At 44.2% G+C, this 23662-nt stretch overlaps 1 protein-coding gene across 1 annotated transcript in view; it reads right to left on the bottom strand.

The window, feature by feature from the left end:
- HMCN2 (hemicentin 2) overlaps positions 1-23662 on the bottom strand; it is a 377259-nt gene that overhangs the window by 113968 nt on the left and 239629 nt on the right. Inside the window, exons 41-47 of the mRNA XM_082263033.1 lie at positions 20752-20927; positions 16875-16971; positions 15061-15180; positions 14360-14515; positions 12826-13107; positions 9363-9530; positions 5316-5429 (exon numbers count right to left, since the gene is read on the bottom strand). Of these exons, the coding sequence (XP_082119159.1) occupies positions 5316-5429; positions 9363-9530; positions 12826-13107; positions 14360-14515; positions 15061-15180; positions 16875-16971; positions 20752-20927 (1113 nt within the window). The remainder of the gene's footprint in view (positions 1-5315; positions 5430-9362; positions 9531-12825; positions 13108-14359; positions 14516-15060; positions 15181-16874; positions 16972-20751; positions 20928-23662) is intronic.

Below are 23662 nucleotides of genomic sequence, written 5' to 3'. Positions count from 1 at the left end.
AACCACTTATTCCTCAAGATGAGTACATGCAAGGATCATCGCAGCACGTCTCCGATGATGACGAAACGCAGGTGCCAACTGCTGCGGCGTTCAGCATTGTGGAGACCGACAAGGAGGGCAGGGGTGAAGACTGGGTGGAAGATGATGTGGAGGACGATGAGGTCCTCGACCCCACATGGAATGAACGTCATGCAGGTGAACTGAGTAGTTTGGAGGAAGAGGCGGTGGTCGCACAGAGCCACCAGCACAGCAGAAGAGGGAGCAGGGTGCAGAAGCGGAGCGGCCGTGCCCTAGACACTACGCCCGCTACTGCCCAACGCAGCAAGGGAACGAGCGCACCAAAGTCAGCTCAAAGGAGTTCTCTAGCGTGGAAGTTCTTTAGAAAATGTGCTGATGACAGGACACGAGTGGTTTGCACCCTGTGCAATCAGAGCTTGAAGCGAGGCATGAACCTTCTCAACCTGAGCACAACCTGCATGATCAGGCATCTAAGTGCAAAGCACGAGCTGCAGTGGAGTACACACCTTCAAAACCAAGAAACGTCTCTGGCTCATCCTGCTTCCTCTTCTGCTGCAGTCTCGGCCGCTCCAGCCACATCTGTAGTGATACCGGCACCTGCCACCCCGCAAACAGACGATCTGTCAGCAACACCACCACCTGGGTCACCAACAACCATCTCCACAATGTCCCGTGGAAGCGTTCAGCTTTCCATCTCCCAAACACTTGAGAGGAAGAGGAAGTACCCCCCTACCCACCCGCGATCCCTGGCCCTGAATGCCAGCATTTCAAAATTATTGGCCTTTGAAATGCTGTCATTCCGTCTGGTGGAGACGCACAGTTTTAAAAACCTTATGTCGGTGGCTGTCCCACAGTACGTCGTGCCCAGCCGCCACTACTTTTCCAGGCAAGCCATCCCTTCCCTGCACAACCAAGTGGGGGAAAAAATCAGGTGTGCACTGCGCAACGCCATCTGTGCCAAGGTCCACCTAACTACGGATACGTGGACCAGTAAGCACGGTCAGGGGCGTTATATCTCCCTAACGGCACACTGGGTAAATGCAGTGGCGGATGGGCCTGAGGCGGATAGCAATTTGGCGCATGTCCTTCCACCACCGAGGATTGCAGGGCGCTTCAGTTTGCCTCCTGTTCCTAACTCCTCCTACTCCGCTTCCTCATCCTCTACCGCCTCCTCATCCGGACAGCGTAACACCTTCACCACCAACTTCAGCACGGCCAGGGGTAAACGACAGCAGGCAGTTTTACAACTTGCCTGTTTGGGGGACAAACCACACACCGCGCAGGAGTTGTGGAGGAGCATGGAACAGCAGACAAATGAGTGGTTGCTGCCAGCGAGCCTCAAGCCCGGCCTGGTGGTGTGCGATAACGGGCGAAATCTCATAGCAGCTCTGGGCCTAGCCGGTTTGACGCACATCCCTTGCCTGGCGCATGTGCTGAATTTGGTGGTGCAGAGGTTCCTTAAAAACTACCCCGATATGTCAGAGCTGCTGCAGAAAGTGCGGGCCGTTTGTGCGCACTTTCGGCGTTCTCACCCTGCTGCTGCTCGCCTGGCAGCGCTGCAGCGTAACTTCGGCCTTCCCGCTCACCGCCTCATATGTGACGTGCCCACAAGGTGGAACTCCACCTTGCACATGCTGGAAAGACTGTGCGAGCAGCAGCAGGCCATAGTGGAGTTTCAGCTGCAGCACGCACGCGTGAGTCGCTCTGCGGAACAGCACCACTTCACCACCAATAACTGGGCCTCCATGCGAGACCTGTGTGCCTTGTTGCGCTGTTTTGAGTACTCCACCAACATGGCCAGTGGCAATGACGCCGTTCTCAGCTTAACTATCCCACTTCTATGCCTCCTTGAAAAAACAATTCGGGCGATGATGGAAGAGGATGTGGCACAGGATGAGGAGGAGGAGGAGGATGAAGAGGTAACATTTCCAAGGCTTTCAGGGCAGTCATTCGCAAGGGGCTCCGAGGGTGGGTTCCTGCACACGCAAACGCCAGGGACGCAATTGTCCAGCAGGGGCACAGTTCTGGAGGATGAGGAGGATGAGGAGGAGGAGGAGCTGGAGGAGGAGATGGAACCATGTTCACAGCAGGGTGGCACCCAGGCCAGCTCATGGCCATCACTGGTGCGTGGCTGGGGGGATACAGAGGACACGGACCATACACCTCCCACAGAGGACAGCCTTTCGTTGCCTCTGGGCAGCCTGGCACACATGAGCGATTACATGCTGCAGTGTCTCCACAACGACCGCCGAGTTGCCCACATTCTAACTTGTGCTGATTACTGGGTGGCCACGCTGCTGGATCCCCGTTACAAGGACAACGTACCGTCCTTAATTCACTCACTGGAGCGCGATCGCAAGATGCGCGAGTACAAGCGCACGCTGGTAGACGCCATGCTGCTGGCATTCCCATCTGACAGCGGGGCCACAGTGGAAGCACAAGGCAGAGGAGGAGGAGGAGGAGGTCGCCAACGCAACCAGGGCACCGCCAGCACCTCAGAAGGCAGGGTTAGCATGGCCGAAATGTGGAAAAGCTTTGTCAGCACGCCACAACAAACAGCAGCACCAGCAGCTCAGATGGAACGTCTTAGCAGGAGGCAGCATTTTACCAACATGGTGGAGCAGTATGTGTGCACACGCCTACATGTAGTGAATGACGGGTCTGCCCCCTTCAACTTCTGGGTCTCCAAATTGGGCACATGGCCTGAGCTTGCCCTTTACGCCTTGGAGGTGCTGGCGTGCCCTGCAGCCAGTGTATTATCTGAACGGGTATTTAGCACGGCTGGGGGCGTTATAACAGACAAGCGCAGCCGCCTGTCCAGAGACAATGTGGACAAGCTCACGTTCATTAAAATGAACCAGGCATGGATCCCACGGGACTTTTCCGTACCTTATGCAGAATAGCAATGGATACCGACCTTACCCACCCATTGTTCCATTTTTGCTCTTTCTCACTCTTTTGGGGTGTACCCTCATTTAAAATTTGTGAAAAGAAGCAGTGTTGGCTACCTCGTCCTCCTCCTCAGGGCCAGATTAATGTAGGGTCTATTGGAGCTGCAGCTCCAGGCCCCTACCTTTTATATAGGCCCCGGGTTGGCCATATTCACTGTTACCGCTCTTCTGTCACTTGTAAACACAGAAGTCTGGCTTCTATGCTCGCTTCCCCAGGCAGCACCCTCAGAACCTCCCCACACAGCGTGAAGGCCGGACAAGGAGGGACAGTTGGCGATGCATGGATGTGTTTATGGGCTTCAGAGACAGCATCCCATGTTGAATTAGGCATGCATGGCTGCACCCTTCCTCCTCTGGGTGCATGGCAAGGCACGGCCCTAAGGCCCTTCAAAATCCTCAGCACCAAGCCCATGATGCTGTTAATCCGGCCCTGGTCCTCCTCCACCGCCGCTTCCACCTACACCGCCCATAGGTGTGCGCAGCCTATTGCATTAAGGTGTGCACCCCAAAGTTGAAATACACATGCATGTGTTTGCCAGCAGGGAGAGTAATGTATCGGGGCCATGTACCTGTAGGCAAGGAGAAATAGAGCAGAGCAGGTCCCAGGGAGATCTTTCCCATCTCCTCACTGGCAATGCTATGTGCCCTAGGTGATTAGGGTGTGCCCAGGCACACCCAGCACACCCTGTGCGCACGCCTATGTCACCGCCACATCCACCACCACCTCAACCTCCCTCCTACTCCATATGGGCCTCGTCCTTCAGAGATGAAGAAGAACATTGTTTTATTTTTCTGTTTTTTTTTGTTGTTTTAAGTTATTTCCCTATCCACATTTGTTTGCAGAGCACTTGCCATGCTCTTAATTACGTTTTGCTGCCATTTGCAGCACTCTAGCCCTTTCCTTTGGTGTTTTAGAGCCATTTTAGTGCCTTAAAGTTCGGGTCCCCATTGACTTCAATGGGGTTCGGTGTCCGGGAAAAGTTCGGTAAAAGTCCGGGACACGGACCCGGACTTTTTTTTAAAGTTCGGCCGAACCCGTCGAACACGGACATCTAGGTGTCCGCTCAACCCTACTGATGACGTCTTGATGATGAAATGCATAAGCCGGAGCTAGAGCATAATTGCGTCACATCCGGTCTGTGGAGCACAGGGAAGCTCCAGATTTCCTGGTTTATGTTACATGAATGCTGTTTTTTTCATGTTGCTTAAAGTAAGTGCAATATATACCTTTTAAGAAAAGTTTGGTTAACGGTATTCACACTATGGAGGCTCCTATTCAGTGGCGGCTGACGCATGATAATTTGGGGGGGGGGGGCAGCAAAACCCACATCCTCCGCAGGATGGCCAGCCGGCAGGCAAATACACCACCTCTCCCTCCCGGGATGGCCAGCTGGCAGGCATATCCACCCCCCCCCCCTCTGTTTGCAGGACGGACGGCCGGCCAGACAGCCAGCATTCTTATCTCCTATTGTTTTTACATGTTACAAAGCAGGATAAAGTTATAAAGGCATCTCCGGGGACATTTACAAACAACTACTGGTACTGAGAACATGAGTTACCCCTCTAAGGGGGGAGATCGATCTGGTGAGTGCTACTACACACGGGGGAGCACAAGTTTTATTTGGACACCGACCGCCTGTGTGGAGTTTGCAGATTTTTCACGCACCTGTTTTCACTGATGTTATCTCATTTCACTAATTGAGGTTCTGTTAATTAGGGTCTTTATATGATTATATTGTTTGGTATTTGATCTATTATGATATTTATGTATTTTATATATTTTTTGACGATTCATGGCACATTGATTGTATTTTATACACATTTGTGGGATAAATAGCAGCGCCACACCCACTCCCCATTACTTCTTTTTTGCAGTCCTGAACTGTGCTGCAGGTGTCTTCGATAGATTTATCCTACACAGCATTCCCCTGGATCTTGTTGGCAGGAGGTTGAGGTCACCCCCCCTCCCCCCGCACCAGTGGCAGCCCATCCATGCGTCCGGCCCCCTAATCTACATGCAGGGCGCTGGACACATGGATTCCAATGGGGTTTTTTTTTTTTGAAGCACGTGTTTAGAGCCAGAGGCTCTAATAGGCTTCAAAAAAGGCTGGGTCTCGGGGCGCAGAGCACTGTGCCCTGAGCCCATCCAGTTGTGTGACAATAGCGAATGAATATTCACTATTCTCACACTGATTCTTCTCCCAGCCAATCAGGAAGCGGGTCCTGAGATAATCAACACAATTTACAGTAATTTCTTTGCTTCCCTGGGTTAGAGTATCTTCTTAACCAGAAACACCTGTAAAGGTGAATTTACCCTTTAAGCCCCGTAACCCTCTTGATACTTACATAAGATATCCACAACAAAATCCTTTTTGGCATCTCCTGCAGCGTTTGTGACCAAACAAGCATAAACACCGCCATCCCCAATGTCTGCATGTACCACTTTAAGGACACGTCCACCTAATCAGTGAAAGTAAGAAGAGGTAATTAGATAATCTAGTGTGATATAAATTCTCATACATTCTTCTAGACTTCAAAAGTAGATACTAATATATAATAACTGTCCCAAGCATGCGTCTAATAGTAAAGAGGACAGCAAGACAATTGCGGCTAAAGAAGAACTTCAGACAAAATTGAAGTGTTAGCTGCACTAGACCAGTGTTTCTCAACCTTTTTTCAGTCAAGGCAGCCTTTAAAATTATGGAAGATCTCGAGGCACCCTCCAAAATTATGGAAGATCTCGAGGCACCCTCCAAAATTATGGACAGTCTTGAGGCACCCTCCAAAATTATGGACAGTCTTTAGGCGCCCTTTAAAATTATGGACAATCTCGAGGCACCCTCCAAATTATGGACAGTCTTGAGGCACCCTCCAAAATTATGGACAGTCTCGAGGCACCCTCCAAAATTATGGACAGTCTTGAGGCACCCTCCAAAATTATGGACAGTCTTTAGGCGCCCTTTAAAATTATGGACAATCTCGAGGCACCCTCCAAATTATGGACAGTCTCGAGGCACCCTCCAAAATTATGGCCCGTCTTGAGGCACCCTCCAAAATTATGGACAATCTCGAGGCACCCTCCAAAATTATGGACAATCTTGAGGCACCCTCCAAAATTATGGACATTCTAAAATGTAAAAATGATTCTAAAAGTTTTACATAATGCAGCAACATCAATACACATAGCACACCCAACATTAGAGGAGATTTATTCTTCCAAAACAAATACACTTTTGCAAACTGGTACTGACTAATATTCCAATTTTTTTCTTCTCCCTCAGTTTTTCCCCATCACTTAGCTTTGGAGACGCCAAAGCTGATGGAGAGAGGCATGGAAGGGCCAAACAAGAATGATATGTAGGCAACTGACATCCTCCTCATCAACTGATGATGTCATTGGTCGTTAGAAAGTTGGCAGCTAGAGGGTTATAATGGTGTACAATGAAAACCCATAGCTTTGTGTAACTAAAAGGCAGGTTTCATCCACCAACCAGCTTGGCATTTTGCCAAGGCACCCCTAAAGAAACCTCAAGGCACCCTGGTTAAAAAAGGCTGCACTAAACATTGGTTTACTAGTCTACACATATTACTGTTCTTTTAAACAGGCCTACCCTGTCCCCTTTTACAAATGTGGAAACCATAACTGTTCTCAATTAACAGCTGTAGGAGGTATCAGATGAGATATATGCTTTGTCCTTCCCATTTTTGCCCATTTAGTGCTGCCCAAAGTCCCTCAAAGTAGATGTGCAAATAGAGATTTTCTGATGGTTTCTGTTGGCATAGCATAGGCCAGTGTTACGCAAATTTTTTTCAGTCAAGACACCCTTTAAAATTATGGACGGTCTCGAGGCACCCTTTGAAATAATAGGCAATCTCAAGGCACCCTTTAAGATTATGGAAAGTCTCGAGGCACCCTTTAAAATTATGGAAAGTCTCAAAGCACCCTTTGAAATTATAGGCAATCTCAAGGCACCCTTTAAAATTATGGACAGTCTCGAGGCACCCTTTGAAATTATAGGCAATCTCAACTTCAAGGCACCCTTTAAAATTATGGACAGTCTCGAGGCACCCTTTGAAATTATAGGCAATCTCAAGGCACCCTTTAAAATTATGGACAGTCTCGAGGCACCCTTCGAAATTATAGGCAATCTCAACTTCAAGGCACCCTTTAAAATTATGGACAGTCTCGAGGCACCCTTTGAAATTATGGACAGTCTCGATGCACCCTTTAAAATTATAGGCAATCTCAAGGCACCCTTTAAAATTATGGACAGTCTCGAGGCACCCTTTGAAATTATAGGCAATCTCAAGGCACCCTTTAAAATTATGGACAGTCTCAAGGCACCCTTTGAAATTATAGGCAATCTCAACTTCAAGGCACCCTTAAAATTATGGACAGTCCCGATGCACCCCATTCTAAAATGTGAAAAACTATTCTAATAGTTTTACAAAATGCAGCAACCTCCACACGTTGATCACCCAACGTTAGAGGTGATGTTTTCATCCAAAGCAAATACACTTTTGCACACTGGTGCTGGCTAGTATTCCAATGTTTCTCTTCTCCCTCAACAGATAACATCATTGGTTGTTAGGATGTCAGTACCTAGAAAGTCATAATGGTGCATAATGAAAACCTGTTGCTTTGTGTAACTTAAAGGCAAGCTTCATCCACCTGCTGGCTTGTATACAATTTTTGATAGATTTTTAGACATTTTGCCAAGGCACCCCTGAAGAAGCTTTAAGGCACCCTGGTTGAAAAAGGCTGGCATAGCCAACCCATCTCACAAATTATAAACCTGCAAACAGGTCATTGTATGAGCGAGTGGAGAAGCTTCTAAGTGGGATCCAGATGGAATTGAAGGGTAAAAATGGAAAGCGCAATGCATGTGGCTACCCCTCAATATTAAAACAAAAATGATTCCCACTATGAATAGGGACTTTAAGGGCAATAAAGACACCAGTATAATAAAACGTTTATACATTTATTAAATCACATTAAAAATATGGATAACATGTCATATTGACACAAATACAGACAATTTACCACAATTCAAATAAATGTAAAATTACACACCCTGTTTTTTGAGGACAATGAAAGTGCATTTTGTCTCCATAGCACCCAACGTGTTTCAGATTCATACCCTTCATCAGGGGTGTATCATAAGGAGATTGTGTGCGTTCATATTGTTTCAAGGTGACATGGGGAAAGAGGCTTTACCCATACATTGTGTCACAGAAGCAGGTGTAGTTCTCAATGGAACCAGTGTAATAAGACGAATCGGCAATATACCAGGTATGAAAAAAGTGAAAAAGAAGAAACAAAGAAAAGAAAAAGAAAAATATTTTTCCAGATATCTCCACGAAGGTCCCTCATGAAGTCACAGGGTTGCCAGGGTTGCTACTGTATGTGAGCATGCTTGTCAGCAAGCTAACAAGAGAAATGAAGAGTGCAGAGGAATTAGGAAGAGTATTCACCACTTTCCAACATGGATAACTCAGTGGATAATGGAGGGATCAAGTGGTCACAGTCTCCAATATCCCACATGGAGTTCCTATTTAATAATAAAGTTGGTGTCCTCCGGGCCCCCTCGTTCTGCCCTAATATTACTGAGAGTAGTAAAATGTACTGCAAATTCTACAGCACATAAAATACATTTTGGACAGTTAAGTGCTTCTACCCAGGTTGGTGAAGGCCCTTTTCTGTTCCCCTGTGTAAAAAGCCAACTCTACAAAGACATGCTTTGATGAGTTTAGTGTTGAGGAACTAATATGGCCTGCATAGAGCCTGGCCTGACTTAAACCCTACTGAACAACGAAGTGCTCACAAATGCTAAAAATGCAAACCTCAGAAAACAATTTTTGGTTAGAAGGGCACAGATTCCCATAGGAGAGAGTGCTGTTTCCGGATACCTAGCACAAATTCCCTTAGGCACACTCAAGCCAACTCTGCAAAGACATGTTTAATGAGTTTAGTGTTGAGGAACTAATATGGCCTGCACAGAGCCTGGCCTGACTTAAACCCTACTGAACAACGAAGTGCTCACAAATGCTAAAAATGCAAACCTCAGAGAACAATTTTTGGTTGCAAGGGCACAAATTCCCATAGGAGAGAGTGCTGTTTCTGGATACCTGTCACAAATTCCCTTAGGCACACTCAAGTCTATGGTTTTGGAATGGGAAATCCAACATGCTCATATAGGTGTGACGGTCAGGTGTTCACAAGGATCTGTCTATATAGTCCAGTTTTCTGGCAGTGTATGGTGTCTGTGATATACTACAACTGTAAATTTAGAAAGGTTTTCTTTTGAAAAATCTATTTAGCAGCTTTGGCTCCAGTGGTATGAGCTTCCCATATAACTACAAAGACAAGCGTTTATCTTTGGGATGTTTTACCTGATTGAATGTGGATGTTCCCCTGAGGAGCAAGCGGGATCTTGTTTCTGTACCATGTGATGGTCGGAGGAGGTATTCCAGAAGATTCACAGGAAAGTGTGAAGCTACCATGTAAAGCTACAGACACACTGCGTGGCTCGGCCTGTGGACTTGTGATTTCTGGTGGCACTAAAATGACAAGTAACATTCACATCAATACCAAGCTCTTTAAACCATTTATGCGGCTGAGAACAGAGATTATGTGAAAATAAAAAACAATGTACAGTAAAACCTTGGATTGAGAGAAACTTGGTCTGAGAATGTTTTGCAAAACCAGCTAAATTTTTTGATACATTTTGCCTTAACCACTTGCCGACCGCCGCCCGACTATAGACGGCGGCGGTCAGCCCCTCCAAGGCAAAGTGACGTACCGGTACGTCACTAGCCTGGGAGCCAATAGGGAGTGAGCGCGCGCCGCCGGAGGCGCGCTCCCACCCCCGCTCGTTCACTAAGAAGCTGGCGCGTGTGACCGGCGGACCCGATGTCCGCCGGTCACTCGCGATCGTCGGGTGGAGAGGCAGAAAGGCAGGCTGCTAATGTAAACAAAGCCGCCTGTCATTCTCCCCTGTGTAAAAACACAGATCATACGGTCCTGCTATGTAGGACTGTTGATCTGTGTGGTTACACACACAGCCACATCCAATCACAGTTAGAAACACGCCCCTAGGGACACACTTAACCCCTCCCTCTCCAATAAAGTTAACCCCTTCCCTCCCAGTGTCATTTTTACAGTAACAGTGCATATGTATAGCACTGATTACTGTAGTAATGTCACTGGTACCCCCAAAAGTGTCAAAAATGTCAGTCAAGGGTCCGATCTGTCCGCCGCAATGTCGCAGTCCCGCAAAAAAAAAAATCGCAGATCGCCGCCATTACGCGTTTAAAAAAATGACAAAAATCTTTCCCTTAGTTAGTAAACGCAATAACTTTTGCGCAAACCAATCAAAATACACTTTTTGCGATTTTTTTTTTTTTTACCAAACATAGATAGCATAAAACAAATTGGCCTAAAATGTTAAAAAATTTTGATTTTTACATTTTTTTGGGGGGAATTTCATATATAAAAATGTGAAAAATATTGTTATTTTTGAAAAATTGTCGCTTTTTTTTGTTTATAGCGCATGATCAAAAAATCGCACAGGTGATCAAATACCACCAAGAGAAAGCTCTGTTTGTGGGAAAAAAAAAGGACATCAATCTCATTTGGGTACTGCGTCGCACGACCGCGCAATTGTCCGTTAAAGTCATGCAGTGCCGAATCGCAAAATACCCCCTGGATAGGAAGGGGGTAAAATCTTCCGGGGCTTAAGTGGTTAATAAACAAGCGATGTTTTGATATACATGTCACAACTGAGTAAAAAAGAGAAGAGAGGCGCCTCTAAGTGTAGCAATATGGTTACATTTAATGAAGGTAAAACATTTAGCAACTCACATGGTTGATGATTAAAACAGTCACATCTAAGTATGCAGGGATCCGATGTAAAGCTGTCCACATAGACCGTCCTTTGCACCGCAATCGGCGTCATCCCTTCCACACTGCGCTCCACGAGCGCTTCAAGTCTCACTTTCAGATCTCTCTACTGCAGGGTAGTCTTCCCGGTCACGATTGCAGACTGACAGCGGTGAGAGCTGGTGGTGAGAAGGATGGTCTATGTGGACAGCTTTACCCCGGATTCCTGCATACTTAGATGTGCCTCTTTAATTCATCAACCATGTGAGTTGCTAAATGTTGAACCTTCATTAAATGTAACCATATTGCTACACGTAGAGGAGCCTCTCTTCTCTTTTATACTCTGTAGCTCTTGCTGGATTTTGCTTGTAATCCCCTTGTGGAGGCGCCATTTGTGGATGGACATTTTATGGTTACACAACCTATCACATTGCTATAATCTTTTTATATGGACTATAGACTGAAGGATTTATGAATAAATAGTTGTGGAACGAATTTCCATTATTTCTTATGGGGAAATTTGCTTTGCTATACGCGTGCTTTGGATTACAAGCATGCTTTGGGAACGAATTATGCTGGCCATGCACTATACGAAAAATCGTTCAAATTAAATTATCGAAGAATGAACATTCGGCCGTGAGAGCAAACGATAGTGCCTTCATGTAATGACCGATAAATTGTTCAATGGACATAAATGAATCAGTTTTTTTTCTTCCTTTTTTCACATATACCTAGTGCAAACAGTTTGGTCGAGAAACACATTAACCTTTCAATTTATCATTTGTTCGGCAGAAAATTTCTAAACTTTTTTTGCCTAAAAAATGTCACAACTGATTACCGATTCGTGCCCATTAACTGGCCGAAAACCAAAGGAACTGTCCAAATGACCGAATTTCGCTTGATTTTTCATATAGTGTTTGGCCAGCATTATGCTCGCAATCCAAGGTTTTACTGTATTTATAATGTTTTATATATATCTATATACATACATGTGACGGGAGTTGTTGGGGGGCCTGTGGAACCCAGCTTACCTTAGAGAGGTTGGGAAATCCCTGTCTCAGCTCCCTAGGCCCCTTTTATGTGTAAGTCACCCTTGTGTCTATTAGGGGCCCAGGGTGACCAAGAAAAGGATGGACTTAATGGACACTGAGAATATGGTTTGGATTACTCAAATGGGACAGTAATATTTGTCAACAATATATCCCAAGGAATATATGAAGACTCTGGGACTCTAGGATCCATGTTAAAGGCCTAGCTGCCTATTGCCAATAAGAGACTGCTTTACACAGTCAGACTCATTGAAGATGCTAATATCAGCTCAACCACCTGTCTTCCACACATTGTTGATTATGCTGATTTACTCACCTATTATCTATTGTGGGTTCTGTGTTTATACTTAGAATAGTTTATAATGTATTTTGTTTTAGCCTTGTTGCAGTGCTGAGTTAATTAACATGTTAATTATAATATTCTCTAGACCTGCATTCCCATTCACATATTGTTTCTGTCTAGATGGCTAAGTAATTAGCTCAGGTTATTATGTTTCTGTATACAATTTCATCTGTATATGATAATGTGATCAGGCTTACCTGACCCGATGAGGTATATATTTTGTGTGAGTTTGTTCAATAAAGTCGGCTAGCTTTGTATGTATGGTGGCTGTAATATCTGATATCTATGTTCAAGACTGAAGGAAGGGTATTCTGACGGAAGCCCACAAACACAGTGGGGGTCGCGGTTCCGTTACAAATCATATCCACAATTGTTTTGCCTTTCATTTGTAAGTGAGGGTTCATGTATATAGAGTTGGCTTTCATGTTCATAGCTCTGGTATGCTATTTAGGCATTTGTCACAGATATTAATAACCAATAATGTGAAAGTGTTTTTGGCCATTAATTCATATTTTGCATAAGAGTAAGGAAAAGTTTAAGCCCTTACCCTTTAAATCTAAAGTCTGATACAAAAGAACTTACCCTGCACCGTGAGGTCATATTTAATATCAGTCTGCCCTGCTGCATTTATTGCCACACAGACATATCGGCCAGAGTGGGAAGGCATTGCCCGGGAGATGATCAGCTGTTGCCCCTTGTTCTTTAGCACCAAGTTAGGCCCGCTGCCTAATGGAAAACCATCCTTCAGCCAGGTCACTGAGGGAGCAGGCTTGCCACTGACCACACATTCCAAGGTCACGGTGCTGTCTCGGGTCACCGCCATGGGTGCTGCAATATGGCCACTGCTACTGATTACCGGGAGAGCTGGGGACATGGTAGAAGAGAGAATAAAAATGAACATTTATCTATACTTTAACAGCGTAAGGTTGTACTATAGTATTAAGGGTCATCAGAATATATACAAAAAGGGGCAAACAATTGGAGAGGAACCAACCAACAATTAAAGTGAACCAGTCATTGTCATGACAAAGATATATGGGAGCTGCTATTGTGGACTCATGAACTGCAACTGCAGAGTTATTTTTCTCATAGCTTCAGCATCATGACCTGGAACTAGTATGCACATCCAGAGTACTTATATTTCACTGGCTGCATGCTCAATACAGGTCATTCATTTTTTTTAGCATTCTAAAATAAAATAGATTGTGACCCTGAAGCTGGCACTGAACTATATGAAAATATGTAGGCTGCATTACTAAGCTGTCTTTTTCATAGTTACATAGTGTTGGAAGCAGTGGCGGCTGGTGCTCCATGGGCCGGGGGGGGTGGGGGGCTCGGGGGGTGGCAGACGGACCACACCATACCCCCCCCCCCGGAACAGGAAGTGAAAAAAGGTATTGCTTCACTTTAAGTACATTTTACATACATGCTCTGTTTCCATTGTGTACTTAAACGTGGGGTATGCCTGTACATGTTTATAATGACTAGGGGAGGTCCTAAACCACCCCACATTTATTTCACATAGTTAATCAGGTTGAAAAAAGACAGAAGTCCTTCTAGCTCAATATTAACCACTTAAGGACCGCCCACCAGTACATATACTGCGGCAGGGCGGCCCTTAAGTGCAAAATCACGTATATGTACGTGATTTGCTTCAAAGCTTTAGGGGGCGCGCGCGCGCCACCAGAGCCGTGCTCCCGCTGTGATTAGATACAGCGGTAGCCAGTCCACGGGACCGGCGGCCGCAATCGCCGCCAGCCTCCCGCGATTGTCAAGGAGACTGACAGAACAGCCGTCTGCCTATATAAACAAGGCAGACGGCTGTTCTGTTAGACAGGAAGGGAGAGAACGTGTGTTCTTAGTAATCAGAAACACAGATCTCTCCCTTTCTTAGGGACTGGGAGCGGTCATTGACAGCTTGGCCTCTGTGCTGGGAGCGCGCAGTTGAATTCCAACACTGTTACAGTGAAATTTTACAGTGAAATTAACAGGAACAAATTGTTTTGCTTTGGAAAATACACAAAACAGGGACGGAGAAGCAGAAGAGTTCAGGAAGGCAGGATAAGATAGCTTTACAATGATCAAAATAAAATAGCCATTCTAAGAGCATTCTCACCATAGACCTCCAGCCAGTAGTCCCTCTGTGTGCTGCCGGCCTCATTGCTACACACACAGGTGTAATTGCCTTCATCCGATGCCTGGACCTTACTGATTTGTAGCAACCGTCCTCCGGCTGACACCAGAGCCACATCCTCACCCTCCAAAGGGAACCCTGCATTAGGATAGAAGATAGAAAAAATAGAGAGGAGTCATCGCACATGTGTGAAACGGCGCTAAAGGTTTTAACTCTTCTCTACTCTATTGAAAGTTTTCAAAAAGTTTTGACTATACATACACTTAGAGGAAGTAAACTTCCTTCTCTTGCTTTTACCTATAGGTAAGCCTATAATAAGGCTTACCTATAGATAGTGTAAATATCTCCTAAACTTGCACAGTTTAGGAGATATTTACATTACATCCAGCTAGTGACATCACTGGCGCATGCGCTCTGAAGGAACGGCTACCCGGCGCGTATGCGTGGGAGTGACATCATTGCGGCTCCGGCCAGTCACAGAGCTTGAGTCCGCCAACCCAGAAGCAAGATGGGTTAAGATGGGAGCCCCTGCAGCGCTGGAACAGCTTTGTTTTAAGGTAAGTTTCCCATAATGTGCATACTAGCACATTATGACTTTACCTTGCAGGGGGGTAAAAAAAAAAGTCCAGCGGTATACAACCACTTTAACTGCATTATGTTAACCCCTTCAAGTGATTACTCACCATTCTTCATCCAGGTAAGCAGAGGAGGTGGAGAGCCCTGACACTCACAGGAGAAGCTGATTGGCTGCCCTTCGATAACTGGCAAGGGGGGTTCAGGAAATGCTGGAAAACTGGGAGGGGCTATAAAAAAGAGAGTATTAAAGGTGATTGTTGGCAAAAAGAAATGAAAGCAGTAAATATATGCTAAAGAAATTAAAGATGTGAGTATCAACAACTGAAAATCCAACATACTGAACTGAATATTCAACATACTGAAATGATATCACAATCACAGCAGGAGCGGCGCTCCGGCGGCACGCAGACGCGCCCCCAACATCTCCTGCACAATATCCCGTACATGTTCGGGATTTTGCACAGCCGGGCTGCCCTGCCGCAGTATATATTATAAACAATATGTGCAGTGCTAATGAATAATTAACTTATGGTAGTTATTAACAGAACCTGGTATGAATATCATGTGATTGTGCAAACAACGTAAAAATACATATGAATAAAATAAACAACAAAAATACTGTATTTTCTGGCGTATAAGACTACTTTTGAACCTCAAAAAAAGGGGGGTCGTCTTATACGCCGAGTATAATATCTCCAAGGTAACCTAAGTATAAGTATCACCGGTAGATGTAATCTCTCAAGACGCTGGCTGTGTGGGAATCCTGTACCGGTATACAGTATGTACCGTAGCTTCAGCTACATACAGTATACCGCGCTGAGCCAATCAGCGAGAGCGATGTATTCTATTATTGAATGCAAAGCCTGCTCAGATTGGCGGAGTAACATCAGCCCGCCTCTCTGACTCTGCCAATCCGAGCAGGCTTTGCATTCAATAATAGAATACATCGCTCACTGTGATTGGCTCAGCGCGGTATACTGTATGTAGCCGAAGCTACGGTACATACGGTATACCGGTACAACATTCCTGCACAGCCAGCATCTTGAGATTACATCTACTGGTAATACTAAGGGTACCTTGGAGATAATATGAGAGATTACATGTATTACAGTACTAGGGTACCTTGGAGATCTATGAGAAATCTGATGTTTTTCAATGGTGTTGCCTTGCTTTGGAAGAGGGGTAGTCTTATACGGCAAGTATAGCCCAAAACCTATGTTTTAACTTGAAAATTAGGGGGGTCGTCTTATACGCCCAGTCTTCTTATATGCCGGAAAATACGGTAAATAAATAAATAATAAAAAAAAATATATATATATATATATATATATATACTAAAAAAAATTTATAAAAATAAAAAAATAAAAAATAAAAATAATGATAAAAAATAATAACACAGTGAACAAAATCACATCATCATGAAAGTGGCATGGAATAAAGAGATAGTGCAGAGAAAAATATAGTCCTTGTGTATCACAATTAGTGTGAATCAACTGATCTTCAAAAACGTGCTCCAAAAGGTAAATATAGAAAAAATATTGCAGTGACACAGTCCACCACCAATCACATAAGGAGGCTTACCGGAGTGAGTGGACCCAGTTTGGCATACGCCTATATATGCGGCAGGCGGTCTGGAAGTGGTTAATCCACCCAACAACAAATTGCTCAAAAAAAAAAAAAGCATTAAAAAAATTCAAAATGCATCTAAAAACGTGCGAAAAATGCAGCGCAAAAAAAGCACTGCAGAAACAGATCAAAACCAAGCCTGATGAAAGGTTCATCCACAATGGACAACAACTAATATATGGCCTGGAAGGTAGAGAATGGCAGCGTTTATCTGGAGCTTCTCACGCAGGCTTTTACTCTGTAAAAAATCCTCTTTATGCAGCTAGCACTGTGTAGTTGTTACTTTGTCTTTTACCCCAGATGACGACGTTGTAATGCTTCTCAGAGCGCCCGGCATCATTGGAGGCCTCACAAGTGTACCGTCCAGCATCTCGCAGCTGAGCCTGGTCAATCTGTAGAGTGACAAAATAACATATGTGTGAAGAACGTGTAACTACTAATGTGAACCTCTGACTTTAAGAGAGACTCTGTCATCTACCGGATAGAGTTACCCTTTAACCACTTCTGGACCGGGAAGGATTTGCCACCTTAACCACTTGCCGACTGCGTGCCTAACGCCGATCTACGTCGGCAGTCAGCCCCTCACAGGCAAAGCGCTAGCCTGTGAGGGTCTAGGGAGTGAGCGCACGCCGCCAGAGGCGGGGTCCCGCTCCCGCGCGGTCACGCACCCCCCCGCGCATGTGACCGGTGGACCCCATGTCCGCCGGTCACTCTGCGATCGTCGGGGGAGAGGGAGAAAGTCAGGCGGCTTGTGTAAACAAGCTGCCTGTCATTCTCCCCTGTGTATGAAGGATGATCATACGGTTCTACTATGTAGAACCGTTGATCACTGTTCATACATCTGAAGCCACAGCCAATCACAGTAGAAAGCACGCCCCTAGGGACACACATAGCCCCTCCCTTTCAAAAAAAAGTTAACCCCTTCACTGCCAGTGTATTTTTACAGTAACAGTGCATATGTATAGCACTGATTACTGTAGAAATGTCACTGGTAACCCCAAAAGTGTCAAAAATGTCAGTCAAGGGTCCGATCTACCCGCCGCAATGTCGCAGTACCGCAAAAAAAAAAATCGCAGATCGCCGCCATTACGCGTTAAAAAAAAAACAACAAAAATGACAAAAATCTTTCCCTTTGTTAGTAAACGCGATAACTTTTGCGCAAACCAATCAAAATATGCTTTTTGCGATTTTTTTTACCAAACATATGTAGCATAAAACAAATTGGCCGAAAATGTTAAAAAATTTAGGTTTTTACATTTTTTTGGGGGGAATTTCATATAAAAAAATGTGAAAAATATTGTTATTTTTGCAAAATTGTCGCTCTTTTTTTGTTTATAGCGCATGATCAAAAAATCGCACAGGTGATCAAATACCACCAAAAGAAAGCTCTGTTTGTGGGAAAAAAAGGATGTCAAATTCGTTTAGATACAGCGTCGCACGACCGCGCAATTGTCCGTTTAAGTCACGCAGTGCCGAATCGCAAAATACCCCCTGGTCAGGAAGGGGGTAAAATCTTCCGGGGCTTAAGTGGTTAATGACCAGGCCATTTTTTGCGATTTGGCACTGCGTTACTTTAATGGACAATTGCGCGGTCGTGCGACGCTGCACCCAAATAAAATTGATGTCCTTTTTTTCCTACAAATAGAGCTTTCTTATGGTGGTATTTGATCACCTCTGTGGTTTTTATTTTTTGCGCTATAAACAGAAAAAGAGTGAAAATTCTGAAAAAATATATATATTTTTCACATTCTGCTATATAACATTCCCCCCCAAAAAAATTAAAAAATCTATTTTTTCATCATTTTAAGCTAATTTGTTTTCTGCTACATATTTTTGGTTAAAAAAATCCAATTAAGCGTATTTTGATTGGTTTGCGCAAGAGTTATCGCATCTACAAACTAGGGGAAAGAATACAAATTAGCCTAAAATGATGAAAAAAGATTGATTTTAACAATTTTTTTCATCATTTTAGGCCAATTTTGTATTCTGCTACATATTTTTGGTAAAAAAAAAATCCCAATAAGCGTATTTTGATTGGTTTGCACAAACGTTATTGCGTCTACAAACTACGAGAAAGATTTATGTCATTTTTATTTTTTATTTACTAGTAATGGCGGCGATCTGCGATTTTTAGTGGGACTGCGACATTGCGGCGGACAGATCGGACCCCTGACTGACATTTTTGGCACTTTTGGGGAGATCATTGACATTACTACAGTAATCAGTGCTAAAAAAAATATGCACTGTTACTGTACTAATGACACTGGCAGGGAAGGGGTTAACCCAGGGGTGATCAAAGGGTTAGGTGTGAGCCTAGAGGTTGTTTTCTAACTGTATGGGGGAGGGACCTGTGAAATGAACACAGAGACCGGGCACCCACGATCGCTCCCAATGAAGAGAGAATGGTGATCTGCTGTTGTAAACACAGCAGACCGTTGTTCTCACAGGAATCAATACAGAGCTCCTGTGTTCCTCCTATTTAGGATCACAGGTCTCTGTGTTGATTCCACAAGCCCATCCCCCTCACAGTTAGTAAACACCCCTTAAGCTCACATTTAACCCTTTGATCGCCCCTGGGTTATCCCCTTCCCTGCCAGTGTCATTATTTTTAGCACTGATTACTGTAGTAGTGTCACTGGTCCCCCTAAAAGCGTCAAAAATGTCAGTTAGGTGTCCGATCTGTCCGCCGAAATGTCGCAGTCCCGCTAAAAATCGCAGACCGCCGCCATTACTAGTAAAAAATAAAATAAATAAAAATGACGTAAATCTTTCCCCTAGTTTGTAGAAGCGATAACTTTCAAAATACGCTTATTGGGATTTTTTGACCAAAAATATGTAGCAGAATACAAAATTGACCTAAAATGATGAAAATATTTCATTTTTAAATTATTTTTTGGGGGAATGTTATGTAGTAGAAAGTGAAAAATATTGTTTTTTTTTTTTTCAGAATTGTCACTTTTTTTGTTTATAGCGAAAAAAAAAAAAATCGCACAGGTGATCAAATACCACCAAAAGAAAGCTCTGTTTGTGAGAAAAAGGACATCAATTTTATTTCGGTACAGCGTCGTACTACCACGCAATTGTCCGTTAAAGTAACGAAGTACTGAATCGCAAAAAATGGCCTGGTCAATAAGGGGGAAAATCTTCCGGTCCAGAAGTGGTTAATTTCCAAAGATTTCCTCTCACTGTTTTCCTCTCACCTGTTTGGCCATGGAACAGGAAGTGAAGGAAAATCTCCGTAATGGGACACAGGTGGCGAAAAAAATTGTGACAGGGATTATAACTCTTCCTTTCTCTATCCAAATTAAAAAAAAAAGTTTTGCCTAAAGTTTTTCTTTAAGTTTTTTTAGCCCATTCAAAAGGTTCAATGTTAAATAGATGTTAGTTACAACGGGAGGGTAATGGCCCACAAATTCCATTATAATAAATACAACCTATGTAAGCAGTCTATGAGCTAGATCAGGGATCCCCAAACTACGGCCCTCCAGCTGCTGTGGAACTAAACGTCCCATGAGGCCCTATAAAACTCTGACATTCACAGACATGGCTAGGCATGATGGGAGTTGTAGTTCCTGAACAACTGGAGGGCCATAGTTGGAAGACCCCTGAGCTAGACAATTGTTGGCGCTTTGGGTGTGGAAGGCACTAATCAATATTTTTTTTTTTTTTTTACTTCGCAGTGGTAACAAACCAGAGGCCCATGGTGCAGCGACTTGTCCCCCCTCCCACTCTCCCTCTTCCCGGCCTCCTCCTGGCCCCATTCCAGGCTGAAGATCTCTACTCTCCGGCTGAATCTGGGTTCCCAACCTGGCCAGCAGGGTGCGGTTGGGGGGAGCTGGGACAGCTCGGTTGGGGCTGGCCAGGGGAGGAGAGTCTCCAGTGGGGCATGGAACCGGCCTCTGCTCAGACACAGTTTACACCATCCATGTTGGGGAGGGGAGGCCTGCACTCTGTCCTTGTCTTCATCCTGCACTCAGTAGGTCAGCAGTGGGGACTTTTTACATCTCTACACCAGGGATCCTTTAGGCGTGTCTGTGGCAGAAGCGGTGCAGCCTTTTTACAGGACATCAGAGCAGCCCGGGGGGCAATTGTCCCCCTGCCCCCTACCTCACTCCTCCCTTGCATAGAAGCATGTTGTCATCTAGAATTAATAGTGTAGAAAGATAACCAACCTGTAGGTAGCGTCCATTCTCTGTCACCCGTATCCCAACCCTTTTAGGAAGAGGGCGTCCATCTTTTAGCCAGGTAATTGCAGGTGGTGGGAAAGCACTGCTCTGACACTCCAAGCTGACCGGCTGATTCACAGTAACTGATGAGTTGAACTCTTCTCCCAGGATGCTCGGGGGCACTGCACGGTGAATCATAAAGATAAGAGTAATCACATGGTAGTAAAAAGGTGAGAGTTTGTTGGCTCACTTCACTGAGCATATATCAGTCACATCCCTATTGAATTATTATTAGAAAAAGAGGTGGTTGGGAGCAGTCCAAAGCAAACCAGTGTCGATGGACTGCAACCTATCCAAAACATGGGGTTTTCTGGGGCTGTAATATGTTCTGTAATAATACATATATACAGTGCATTGCGAAAGTATTCGGCCCCCTTGAACTTTTCGACCTTTTGCCACATTTCAGGCTTCAAACATAAAGATATAAAACTGTAATTTTTTGTGCAGAATCAACAACAAGTGGGACACAATCATGAAGTGGAACGAAATTTATTGGATATTTCAAACTTTTTTAACAAATAACAAACTGAAAAATTGGGCGTGCAAAATTATTCAGCCCCCTTAAGTTAATACTTTGTAGCGCCTCCTTTTGCTGCGATTACAGCTGTAAGTCGCTTGGGGTATGTCTCAGTTTTGCACATCGAGAGACTGAAATTTTTGCCCATTCCTCCTTGCAAAACAGCTGGAGCTCAGTGAGGTTGGATGGAGAGCGTTTGTGAGAACAGCAGTTTTCAGTTCTTTCCACAGATTCTCGATTGGATTCAGGTCTGGACTTTGACTTGGCCATTCTAATACCTGGATATGTTTGGATATGTTTATTTGTGAACCATTCCATTGTAGATTTTGCTTTATGTTTTGGATCATTGTCTTGTTGGAAGACAAATCTCCGTCCCAGTCTCAGGTCTTTTGCAGACTCCATCAGGTTTTCTTCCAGAATGGTCCTGTATTTGGCTCCATCCATCTTCCCATCAATTTTAACCATCTTCCCTGTCCCTGCTGAAGAAAAGCAGGCCCAAACCATGATGCTGCCACCACCATGTTTGACAGTGGGGATGGTGTGTTCAGGGTGATGAGCTGTGTTGCTTTTACGCCAAACATAACGTTTTGCATTGTTGCCAAAAAGTTTGATTTTGGTTTCATCTGACCAGAGCACCTTCTTCCACATGTTTGGTGTCTCCCAGGTGGCTTGTGGGAAACTTTAAACAACACTTTTTATGGATATCTTTAAGAAATGGCTTTCTTCTTGCCACTCTTCCATAAAGGCCAGATATGTGCAGTATACGACTGATTGTTGTCCTATGGACAGAGTCTCCCACCTCAGCTGTAGATCTCTGCAGTTCATCCAGAGTGATCATGGGCCTCTTGGCTGCATCTCTGATCAGTCTTCTCCTTGTATGAGCTGAAAGTTTAGAGGGACGGCCAGGTCTTCGTAGATTTGCAGTGGTCTGATACTCCTTCCATTTCAATATTATCGCTTGCACAGTGCTCCTTGGGATGTTTAAAGCTTGGGAAATCTTTTTGTATCCAAATCAGGCTTTAAACTTCTCCACAACAGTATCTCGGACCTGCCTGGTGTGTTCCTTGTTCTTCATGATGCTCTCTGCGCTTTAAACGGACCTCTGAGACTATCACAGTGCAGGTGCATTTATACGGAGACTTGATTACACACAGGTGGATTCTATTTATCATCATTAGTCATTTAGGTCAACATTGGATCATTCAGAGATCCTCACTGAACTTCTGGAGAGAGTTTGCTGCACTGAAAGTAAAGGGGCTGAATAATTTTGCACGCCCAATTTTTCAGTTTTTTTATTTGTTAACAAAGTTTGAAATATCCAATAAATTTCATTCCACTTCATGATTGTGTCCCACTTGTTGTTGATTCTTCACAAAAAATTACAGTTTTATATCTTTATGTTTGAAGCCTAAAATGTGGCAAAAGATCGCAAAGTTCAAGGGGCCCGAATACTTTCGCAATGCACTGTATATAGACACGCCATTCATAAAATTAACAAATTTATTAAAGTGCAAACAATAGATACATTAAAATTGGTAGCAAAAGGTACACATTGGATAATCGACAAAAAGGAATCAATAAGATGGATAACAGGTCCTGGCAAGGTCAGTGGCTGCTTTCTATGAAAATCAACTGTAAGACTTTGCACACTTTTTGTTTCGATCCACTTGGAATGTATTTCGCTGAATTAAAGTTTTAGTTGGGCTTCAGACTATTTGTATTAAGGTGGTGACGTTGGAGAAGTCAGTAAAGGTGACATTCTTTTTTAATGGAAGGGTCAACTGCAGACAAATACACTACAGATTCACTAGGCCCATTTTATTGTTCTCTAGGAGAGGAACATCTAAGAACATATTTTCCACCGTTTTCAGAACAATATGAGATAGAACATTAGACAAATGTAGCAATAGTGAAATTGGCATAATTCCCAGCTTCCTGCATAGTACCAGAACAGAACAATGCTAACAATAGTGGAATAATGATCATATCTGTATAGCTTGGCAGACGTCCCAGAAGATAACTGCCGCCAACAGTAACAAAAGCCAAGATCTGTGTCCGTAACAGTAATTGCCTATTACTTGTCAATTACAGAAGAGAAAATAGAATGAACAGGCTGTTGCCAAAATATTGTATATAAGAATCACGCCGCAAACAGCACATGGTGTATTCACGTCTGATCATGTTCCCTTACTTATTTTCATAGCTGAAATGTAGATGTATTTATTTCACATAAAATATATCAAGCCTTTTAATTTACGGCCATTACTGAAGGTGTCCCTCTAAACTGCAATCAGGGAATCATGTGTACGAGTGTTCGGATAGAGGTCATACATAGCTACA

This window comes from Pelophylax lessonae, assembly GCF_965119305.1.
Source record: "Pelophylax lessonae genome assembly, chromosome: 7".
Taxonomy (NCBI): Eukaryota; Metazoa; Chordata; class Amphibia; order Anura; family Ranidae; genus Pelophylax; species Pelophylax lessonae.
This window is presented reverse-complemented; position numbering and strand designations above follow the sequence as displayed.